The sequence below is a fragment of the Leuciscus leuciscus genome (assembly GCF_965113295.1).
Source record: "Leuciscus leuciscus genome assembly, chromosome: 25".
NCBI lineage: Eukaryota > Metazoa > Chordata > Actinopteri > Cypriniformes > Leuciscidae > Leuciscus > Leuciscus leuciscus.
In genome coordinates, this window is record NC_138724.1 from 30886671 (window position 1) to 30898844 (window position 12174).

At 37.8% G+C, this 12174-nt stretch overlaps 1 protein-coding gene across 1 annotated transcript in view; it reads left to right on the forward strand.

Annotated features, from left to right (window-relative positions):
* The window catches only part of LOC309491189 (A disintegrin and metalloproteinase with thrombospondin motifs 20), a 125652-nt gene that overhangs the window by 109893 nt on the left and 3585 nt on the right, over window positions 1–12174 (forward strand). The window contains exons 30-36 of the mRNA XM_082160614.1: window positions 340–513; window positions 1614–1784; window positions 4124–4315; window positions 6076–6190; window positions 6791–6980; window positions 10063–10196; window positions 11434–11525. Of these exons, the coding sequence (XP_082016740.1) occupies window positions 340–513; window positions 1614–1784; window positions 4124–4315; window positions 6076–6190; window positions 6791–6980; window positions 10063–10196; window positions 11434–11525 (1068 nt within the window). The remainder of the gene's footprint in view (window positions 1–339; window positions 514–1613; window positions 1785–4123; window positions 4316–6075; window positions 6191–6790; window positions 6981–10062; window positions 10197–11433; window positions 11526–12174) is intronic.

The window sequence follows — 12174 nt, forward strand, 5'->3', positions numbered from 1 at the left end:
ATTAATCAAAGAAATAGTCCAGTTTCCCAAAGCCAACTATGGTCTCCAGTTCTGTCATTAACAATAGAGTTCAGTGGAAATTACGATCATAGTCGGCCAACGATGCTTTAGGGAAACGCACCCCAGATGTAGTAAATCCACCCAGTGTTCTGATTGGCTGAGGCGTTAGGTCACATGGGTCGTCCATCGCTACACCAGTTAACCCCGTCATTCCCCCGCGGTCTGGAAGCAATCATGACCTCTCAGAAATCAGAGGAAGAACACGTAACACACACAACACCAGTGGTGTAACACAGACGTCCCGTGATCATGCGCTCGTGTGTGTGTGTGTGTGTGCAGTGCTCGGTGAGCTGTGGCGCTGGCGTTCAGTCCCGCGAGGTCTTCTGCAGGTTAAAGGTCAGAGGTCGCGTCAGGGATGACCTGTGTGACGAGCGTGTGCGTCCCGTGTCGATCCGCTCCTGCTTCCTCTCCGGGTGTCACACACACAGCTGGACGGCTCACGGGTGGCGGGACGTGAGTAACACATGCAGAAACGTCACGGGTCACACACACACGTTACACTCGTGCTGATACTCTGTGTCTGGACCTGGTTAAGGGGATTTCCCAGCCTCATCAGCTGACATTAAAAAAAAAAAAATTGTTTTAATTATTATTATTATTATTATAATTTTTTTTTTTTTTTTTTTACATTTAATCTTTTTTAAATAAAAAATATATAGTAAATGGATTCATAGGACTTTTACTGCACATAAGATGCTTTTGTAAAACATTTTTGATTTAAAACAACTGTGTGCGCAGTGTGAAAATTGTTTCCACATTATTTTCAATGTAGAGAAAGATGAAGAAAATCAAGAATAAAAGTCCCATTTCAAACCAAAATATTGTAAAATTTGCATAAAGGAAACAAAGTCTGTTTTTAGGAGCTTTCTGCCTGATCTTGCTGGTCCTGAAACAGGAGATGTGATCCGTGTCTCTCAGCTGAGGGTGTGTGTGATAAGATCATCTCCAGAACAACAGCTCAGACTTCAGACAGTCTCATATAAAACACAGCGGATTGATGTTTCTGCTGGTTATGGTTATGGAGGAGCTGTCGTCTGACATCTAATCTGCTTGATTTGTGTCTATCTGACCTTTGACCTCAAACATGGCTCTCCTGTGTGTGTGTGTGTGTGTGTGTGTGTGTGTGTGTGTGTGTGTGTGTGTGTGTGTGTGTGTGTGTGTGTGTGTGTGTGTGTGTGTGTGTGTGTGTGTGTGTGTGTGTGTGTGTGTGTGAGAGAGCTGAGATGGTGCAACAGAGCCCTCTCCTGGAGGATCTCAACACTTCATCCTTAAATACCAGCAGATTTAAATGGGAATTATTCAGTTTAGTGTTCTGACTTCTTAGCCAATCACAGGAGTTGAGGGCCGGACTATCTGTTTGACTGACAGATAAAATAATATAATAATAATATGCTTCCCCAACCACACACAGCCTAGGTTACAGCAGAAATATGTTTCATGCAGAAAAAGTTATTACAGTTTGATGAAAGATTTTTCTTTGTGTGTGTGTGTGTGTGTGTGTGTGTGTGTGTGTGTGTGTGTGTGTGTGTGTGTGTGTGTGTGTGTGTGTCCAGTGTAACGCCACCTGTGGACGAGGCGTGAGGTCCAGGTCAGTGATTTGTCTGGACGGAGGGATGAACGTGGTTCCTGAACGTGTGTGTGACGCCTCAGCCAAACCTCACACACACGAGCCGTGCCACAGCGCCACCTGTCAGCACGTGTGGGTCACTGCAGCCTGGAGTCAGGTGTGTGTGTGTGTGTGTGTGTGTGTGTGTGTGTGTGTGTGTGTCAATCACACTGAGCTTCTGCTCAGCACAAATATTGATGTATGATGACAGTTTGGAGTTTCACATTAAATAAATTCCCAAAAAATAAGTAAAATAAATAAATAACTGAAACTCTTCCGTCACATAAAAAAATAAATACATAAATAAATATTAAAATAATGCAATTTCTTCACTTGCTTTTCCAATCCAAGTACATTAAAAATGAATTAATAAATAATGAAATTCCTTCACTTGCTACTCCAATTCATACAAAAAAAACAAAATAAATAAATATTAGAATAAGTATTAGTATTAGTAAACATTTCTTCACTTGCTGTTCAAATTAATAAAAAAATAAAATAAATAAATACATACATAAATGAATTAATTTACTTATTGTGCCATTTCACATAAAATATAAATAATGCATTAATATTTATTAAAATAATGACATTTCTTCACTTGTTTCTCAAATTCATATTAAAAATCCAAATAATAACGAAATCTTAAAAAATAACGAAATGTATAAATAGAAAAAAAAAAGAAAAAATAGATAATGAAATTTATTTACATGTGCCTCCAATAAATAAATAGCTTCACTTGTTGTTAAAATTCCACTTAATTGTTTTACATAAATAATAAACTAAATGAATTATTAATTAAATTCCTTCATTTTCTGCTCCAATTCATATTTAAAAAAATAAAAAAATAAGAAATGTTAAAATAACTAAATTTCACACAAAACGCACAACAAATAATAAATAATTGAATATAAAAGTAATGGAATTCCTTAATTTGCTTCGTCAAAGTCACATAAATTTAAATCATAAATAAATATTAAAATAATGAAATCCCTTCACTTGCTGCTGCAATTTACATAAATAAATGAATAATTAATTAATTGGTTAATTAGTTAATAGTTAATAAAGTTAGTTAAATAATAATATTTAATCAGTTCATTATATAATAAAATAATAGTAATACAAATAATTATAAAAATTCCTGGTAACACTTTACAATAAGGTTCATTAGTTAACATGAACTAAGAATGAACTGCACTTCTACAGCATTAATTAATCTTAGTTAATATTAATTTAAACATTTAATAATATGTTATAACAATCAAAGGTTGTATTTGTTAACATTAGTCAATGCACTGTGAACTAACATGAACAAACAATGAACAGCTGGATTTTTATTAACTAATATTAACAAAGATTAAACTTGTCTCAGATAATGTTCCTTTTGTTTTGTTCTGTGAAAAATATAAATAAAAAGTTCTAAAAAATAAATAAAACTAATAATAATGTAACATGTATTGCTGATTGTTAGTTCATGTCAGTTAATACATTATCTAATGTTAACTACTGTAAAGGGTTACGCTTTATTTTCAGGTGTCATTGTTACAGTGTAATTATATATTTAAAGGACAAGTTCGGTATTTTACACTTAAAGCCCTGTTTACAGATCGTATCTGATGAAATAGAACGGTTAAGATTAAAATTTGGACACATGCTGCTGTCCCGAGAATTTTAGGTTTATTTCGCTTCCCCCCCACAATGGTTGTCTATATGCACTGGAAGATTCCGTCCTAAAAACACATTAAACTTTCGTTTACAAAGACGTGAAACTCACCGAGTGGTCAGGGGTGTTCACTGATATGTTCACTCAAAAATCGCTGAAAAAGATGCATTCCAACAGGTTTTATCGTAGTTTTTGTCCAACTCCATTGACTTAATAGGACGTGCTGTGAGACCGCAGCACCTTTACGGTATTACTCGCCGCTTCTTCTTCTGCTTCTTCTGTGTATTCAATGAAATGCCCGTGGTTTGCTTGCAATTGGCAAAGGTGCATTATCGCCACCAACTGGGCTGGAGTGTCTATTATTCAAGCTCTCAACGGAAGAATCACGGGTGTGACGCGTTTGGCAAAATAGGTCCACAAAAGCGAAATAAACCTAAAATTCTCGGTACAGGAGCATGTGTCCAAATTTTAATCTTAACCGTTTTATTTCATCAGATACGATCTGTAAACAGGGCTTTAAGTGTAAAATACCGAACTTGTCCTTTAAGTACTGAGTAATATTAAGCAACTACATGTACTTACTATTAGGGTTAGGGTAGGATTTGGATTTGGTTAAGGGTTGGTTGCATGTAATTATGCATAATTTACTGTTATTACTATGGTAAGTACAATATACTGTATGTAACAAGGACACTGTAAAATAAAGTAAAGTGTTACCAAATTCATACACATACACATTATAATGGTCTCCCAGTGTTTTTGTATGATGAGGAGTGTGGTTGATGTGTGTTCAGTGTTCGGTGAGCTGCGGCTCTGGACTCCAGCGCCGGGCGGTTCGTTGCTCTGCCCTGACCTCTGACCTCCGGCTGACCTCTGACCTGCAGTCGTTCTCTCAGTGTAGCGAGCGCCGGCCAACCGACAGCAGACCCTGTCGACTCCCAGCCTGTCCATCAGCTGGAGCCTGGAGCGCCGGCCCCTGGAGTCAGGTGAGGGCCTGTGATGGGTAACTCATTACAAGTCACTTGAGTTAAGTAATCAGATTACTTTTTCAAGTCACTTGAGTTAAGTAATCAGATTACTTTTTCAAGTCACTTGAGTTACATAATCAGATTACTTTTTCAAGTAACTAGTAAAGTAACGCATTACTTTTTCAATTTACAACAAAATATCTAAGTTACTTTTTCAAATAAGTAACGCTAGTTACTTTTTCACATGTATTGACTGACAGCTCTCCTGTCCCCATGTTGAGAGAAATGTGTTGTGTGTGAACAAGATGGTTATTGTAGTTCTAGACTAAATGTGAACATGCATTTACTCAGTATCATTTATTCAATATTCATCAAAATGAATAAAAACAGTCAAATTAAATTTCAGAATTTTATGCAAAATGTTTATAATTAACAATATTAAATTACACAAATATACTTTATGTATTTAATCTCACTTTATCAACCAATGTCTTTGCTGCTGACCTTCAATCTAATTTAACCATACTAATAAGCAAAAATTACTTTAGATTAGATTTAGAAATAAGAGTGTTGAACTTCCTTCTACTGTATCCTATTGTTCTTTAATCCAGAATAACAGCAGCTGAAAGGTTTAAATATGCATCTACTGTACAGGAGTAAATATGTATTTCCTTCAGTCTGAGGCTTATTCATTTCACTTTTGGTGTGAAAGGGCCTTAACATTTGCCAAAAATAGAACTTTTTTGTTATTAAAAAACAAACAAGCAAGGTGAGAAAAAGTAACGGAAAAGTATTGTAATGCATTACTTTTCATAAAAAGTAACTAAGTTACTCGGTATTGTAACGCATTACTTTCCATAAAAAGTAACTAAGTAATGCAATATTGTAACGCATTTCTTTTCATAAAAGTTACTAAGTAACGCAATATTGTAAAGTATTACTTTTCATTAAAGTTACTAAGTAACAGAATATTGTAACAATACTTTTCATAAAAGTTACTAAGTAACGCAATATTGTAACGCATTACTTTTCATAAAAAGTTACTAAGTAACAGAATATTGTAACGCATTACTTTCCATAAAAAGTAATTTAGTAACAGAATATTGTAACACATTACTTTCCATAAAAGTAATTTGGTAACAGAATATTGTAACACATTCCTTTCCATAAAAAGTAACTAAGTAACGCAATATTGTAACGCATTACTTTTCATAAAAGTTACTAAGTAACGCAATATTGTAACACATTACTTTCCATAAAAAGATACTAAGTAACAGAATATTGTAACACATTACTTTCCATAAAAAGTAACTTAGTAACAGAATATTGTAACACATTCCTTTCCATAAAAAGTAACTAAGTAATGCAATATTGTAATGCATTACTTTTCATAAAAAGGTACTAAGTAACGGAATATTGTAACATTACTTTTTATAAAAGTTACTAAGTAATGCAATATTGTAACACATTACTTTCCATAAAAAGTAACTAAGTAACGCAACATTGTAACGTATTACTTTTCATAAAAAGTAACTAAGTAACAGAATATTGTAACACATTACTTTCCATAAAAAGTAACTAAGTAACGCAATATTGTAACGCATTACTTTTCATAAAAAGTAATTAAGTAAAGCAATTTTGTAACCGTTTACTTTTCCTAAAAAGTTACTAAGTAACGCAGTTAATTACTTTTTTGGGAGTAACGCAATATTGTAATGCAACACATAAGCTGGCTCTCTGTGTGCTATGGGCCTGACGTGTGTTGTGTTGTGTCTCAGTGCTCTCAGACGTGTGGCGCTGGAGTAATGCGGAGGACGGTGGAGTGTGTCGGCGCTGTGACCTGCTCATCGCCAAGCCGACCTGAGTCTAGCGCCACCTGCAGGCAGACGGACTGTGAGTGTGTGTGTGTGAGAGAGAGAGAGAGTGTGTGAGTAAGTCTAGCGCCACCTGCAGGCAGACCGACTGTGAGTGTGTGTGAGAGAGAGAGAGAGAGAGAGAGAGTATGTGTGTGTAGGTAAGTCTAGCGCCACTTGCAGGCAGACGGACTGTGAGTGTGTGAGAGAGAGAGAGAGAGAGAGTGTTAGTAAGTCTAGCGCCACCTGCAGGCAGACGGACTGTGAGTGTGTGTGTGAGAGAGAGAGAGAGTGTGTGAGTAAGTAAGTCTAACGCCACCTGCAGGCAAACGGACTGTGAGTGTGTGTGTGTGAGAGAGAGAGAGAGAGTGTGTGAGTAAGTAAGTCTAACGCCACCTGCAGGCAGACCGATTGTGAGTGTGTGTGTGTGTGTGTGTGTGTGTGTGTGTGTGTGTGTGTGTGAGAGAGAGAGAGAGAGAGAGAGAGAGTGTGTAAGTAAGTCTAGTGCCACCTGCAGGCAGACGAACTGTGAGTGTGTGTGATTGTGTGTGTGTGTGTGTGAGAGAGAGAGAGAGAGAGAGAGAGAGAGAGAGAGAGAGAGTGTGTGTGTAAGTAAGTCTATGTGTGTGTGTGTGCTCAGGTGAACTCCTCTCCAGCTGCCGGCAGCTCCAGGTGAAGGGAGGCGTCAGGAGAGACGGAGAACATCACATCACAGTTCGCTCTAGAATCCTGCGTGTTTACTGTGCCGAGATGCACAGCGCTTTCCCGAAGGAGTACGTGACGCTGCGCAGCGGACAGACCGACAACTACTCAGAGGTGTACGGGTACAGGTAAACACACCTGAGAAACACTGAGCTCTAAACACACTACAGTACTGACTCACACACACCTGAGAAACACTGAACACTAAACACACTACAGTACTGACTCACACACACCTGAGAAACACTGAGCACTAAACACACTACAGTACTGACTCACACACACCTGAGAAACACTGAGCACTAAACACACTACAGTGCTGACTCACACACACCTGAGAAACACTGAACACTAAACACACTACAGTACTGACTCACACACACCTGAGAAACACTGAGCACTAAACACACTACAGTACTGACTCACACACACCTGAGAAACACTGAGCACTAAACACACTACAGTGCTGACTCACACACACCTGAGAAACACTGAGCACTAAACACACTACAGTACTGACTCACACACACCTGAGAAACACTGAGCACTAAACACACTACAGTTCTGACTCACACACACCTGAGAAACACTGAACACTAAACACACTACAGTACTGACTCACACACACCTGAGAAACACTGAGCACTAAACACACTACAGTACTGACTCACACACACCTGAGAAACACTGAGCACTAAACACACTACAGTTCTGACTCACACACACCTGAGAAACACTGAGCACTAAACACACTACAGTACTGACTCACACACACCTGAGAAACACTGAGCACTAAACACACTACAGTACTGACTCACACACACCTGAGAAACACTGAGCACTAAACACACTACAGTACTGACTCACACACACCTGAGAAACACTGAGCTCTAAACACACTACAGTACTCACTCACACACACCTGAGAAACACTGAGCACTAAACACACTACAGTACTGACTCACACACACCTGAGAAACACTGAACACTAAACACACTACAGTACTGACTCACACACACCTGAGAAACACTGAACACTAAACACACTACAGTACTGACTCACACACACCTGAGAAACACTGAACACTAAACACACTACAGTACTGACTCACACACACCTGAGAAACACTGAGCTCTAAACACACTACAGTACTGACTCACACACACCTGAGAAACACTGAGCTCTAAACACACTACAGTACTGACTCACACGCACCTGAGAAACACTGAGCTCTAAACACACTACAGTACTGACTCACACACACCTGAGAAACACTGAACACTAAACAAACTACAGTGCTGACTCACACACACCTGAGAAACACTGAGCTCTAAACACACTACAGTTCTGACTCACACACACCTGAGAAACACTGAGCTCTAAACACACTACAGTTCTGACTCACACACACCTGAGAAACACTGAGCTCTAAACAAACTACAGTTCTGACTCACACACACCTGAGAAACACTGAGCTCTAAACACACTACAGTACTGACTCACACACACCTGAGAAACACTGAACACTAAACACACTACAGTACTGACTCACACACACCTGAGAAACACTGAGCACTAAACACACTACAGTACTGACTCACACACACCTGAGAAACACTGAGCACTAAACACACTACAGTACTGACTCACACACACCTGAGAAACACTGAGCACTGAACACACTACAGTTCTGACTCACACACACCTGAGAAACACTGAACACACTACAGTTCTGACTCACACACACCTGAGAAACACTGAACACTAAACACACTACAGTTCTGACTCACACACACCTGAGAAACACTGAGCACTGAACACACTACAGTTCTGACTCACACACACCTGAGAAACACTGAGCTCTAAACACACTACAGTACTGACTCACACACACCTGAGAAACACTAAACACACTACAGTACTGACTCACACACACCTGAGAAACACTGAGCACTAAACACACTACAGTACTGACTCACACACACCTGAGAAACACTGAACACACTACAGTACTGACTCACACACACCTGAGAAACACTGAGCACTAAACACACTACAGTACTGACTCACACACACCTGAGAAACACTGAACACTAAACACACTACAGTACTGACTCACACACACCTGAGAAACACTGAACACTAAACACACTACAGTACTGACTCACACACACCTGAGAAACACTGAACACTAAACACACTACAGTACTGACTCACACACACCTGAGAAACACTGAACACTAAACACACTACAGTACTGACTCACACACACCTGAGAAACACTGAACACTAAACACACTACAGTACTGACTCACACACACCTGAGAAACACTGAGCTCTAAACACACTACAGTACTGACTCACACACACCTGAGAAACACTGAACACTAAACACACTACAGTACTGACTCACACACACCTGAGAAACACTGAGCACTAAACACACTACAGTACTGACTCACACACACCTGAGAAACACTGAACACTAAACACACTACAGTACTGACTCACACACACCTGAGAAACACTGAGCACTAAACACACTACAGTACTGACTCACACACACCTGAGAAACACTGAACACTAAACACACTACAGTACTGACTCACACACACCTGAGAAACACTGAGCTCTAAACACACTACAGTACTGACTCACACACACCTGAGAAACACTAAACACACTACAGTACTGACTCACACACACCTGAGAAACACTAAACACACTACAGTACTGACTCACAGAGGGGATATGATGTATTTTTATAACAAACTAGTTAATAGATGAATACATTATTTTTGCAATTATAATAAAACAAATAAAAATAAAGAATTATAAAAACATATATATATATTTCATAAATATATTAACCGGGTATCAAATCATCATATTAGAGTGATTTCTGAAGGATCATGTGACACTGAAGACTGGAGTAATGATGCTGAACATTCAGCTTTGATCACAGGAATAAATTACATTATATTACTATATATTCACATAGAAAACAGCTGTTTTACATTATAATAATATTGCACAATTTTTACATTATTTCTGATAAAGTAACTGCAGTCTTGGTGAGCAGAAGAGACTCATTAAACCACATTTAAACATCTTAATTGTTCCAAACGTTTGACCACTACAGTATAATCAGCATGTCTGGATTCAACTCTCACACACATTTCTTCCCGTTTCTTCCGGTTTGTTCCCAGGCTCCAGAACCCGTTTGAGTGCCCGTATAACGGCAGCCGTCGACAGGACTGCGAGTGCAGGAACGATTACGCTTCGGCCGGATACACCGTCTTCCAGCGCGTCAGGCTCGATCTTCCCAGCATGCGCATCATCAGTGAGTCCTCGACGTCTGCAGAGCTTTACCTCATACACACGTACAGTCAAACCAAAGTATTCCGATAATATGAAAAACAATGTGTGTATACATGAATAAATATAAAATAAAGTAATATACAGTCAAACCAAAGATTATTCAGACACCAGATATAACTTTTGACATGGTTTTACTAGTGTGTGTGCAGTGGGTCTTCCTAATTTCAAATTAAAAAATTAGAGCATTTATTGGCAGAAAATGACAACTAGTCAAAATAACAAAACAAAAAAAGATGCCATGTTTTCAGACCTCGAATAATGCGAAGTAAACACATTTATATTCAGCATTATTCCACCAAATATTGATTTCTGAAGTTAAAACATTAGTATATGAATAATATAAAAACAATAATATGAAAACGAATGTGTGTATACATAAATAAATGTATAATAAAGTAATATACAGTCAGAACAAACATTATTCAGACACCAGATATCATCTCTGATATTGTTTCACTAGTGTGATCAGGACACTATAGTTCATTTCTGTAAGTGAGGAGAGCAAAATAAAGTAAACTGAGACATATTATACCCAATAACTCTTCATACAGAGACTACCAGTGACATTGGGACCATAAATGATCCAGACACTTTGAGCTGATCATGTTTTGCTGAAGTGTTTTGTCTTTAATTGCTAATGCTCTTTTTACACACAGACTGAACAAAATGAAGCATTGCTTGGTCACTGGTTGAGCTAAACTGGTATTATCTAATTGTGTAGTTAAATTTAACAGCTGACAGATATTCAACATAATTCATGTGTGAGACAGTCTAACAGAAGGACGGACAAAACCAGTCAAATATCAACTGAGTTCTGCTCATATTTTATTACCGTTTTCTAAACTATAGCGAATAAACGGTGATAATGTGAGAAAAGTTGAAGCTGTCTGAATAAAGTTTGGCTTGACTGTATACTGTAACACTTTACAATAAGGTCTGATTTGTTAATGTAATGCTTTAGCAATATATATTTACAGCATTATTAATCTATGTTAATGTTAGTTGATATAAAAACACTTGTTTATGAAATTTATTAACTAATATGAACTAGTACATGTGGACATGAACATTCAGATTAATTAATGCTGCAGGAGTTTTTGCTCATTGTTAACAAATGGAACCTTATTGTAAAGTGTTAGCAAATGCACTTCTGTAAACTGATTGTGTTTAATTGTGTTTAATGTCTGATTGTGTTTCAGCGACTGATGTGAAGTTCAGTCAGACTCTGTTTGGTCGCTCGGTCCCGTTCGCGTCCGCAGGAGACTGTTACAGCGCCGCTAAATGTCCTCAGGTACAGCATTATACTGAGACAAATCAGTCAGAACACACAGTTTCTCTGGCTGAGCAATGAATCAATGTCAATGTCTGGAAGAGGAAGCACACTAATGTTTAAGAGTCTCTTCTACTGCATTTACTTGATCAAAAATACAGTACAAATTGTGCAATATTATTATAATGTAAATCATCTGTTTTCTATGTGAATATACAGTAAAGTGTAATTTATTCCTGTGATCAAAGCTGAATGTTCAGCATCATTACTCCAGTCTTCAGTGTCACATGATCCTTCACAAATCACTCTAATATGATGATCTGATGATCAAGAAACATTTATGATTATTATCAGTGTTGAAAACAGTTCATATTTTAGTGGAAACTGATATGTTTTATTTCTCAGTATTCGTTGATAAATAGAAAGTTAAAAAGAACAGTATTTATTTGAAATAGAATCTTTTAACATTATAAATCTTAAAGTCATTTTTGATCAATTTAATGCGTCCTTGATGAATAAACCCTCCTAAAAGAACAGCTGGTTGGTCTTAGCTGATCTTCCAGCTGGTTTTAGAGGGGTTTAAGCCACTTGACCATCTTAAACCAGTCAACCAGCCTAAACTGGAAAGCATTGATTACCCTGCTGAAAGAAAATAGCTAAAACCAGGTTG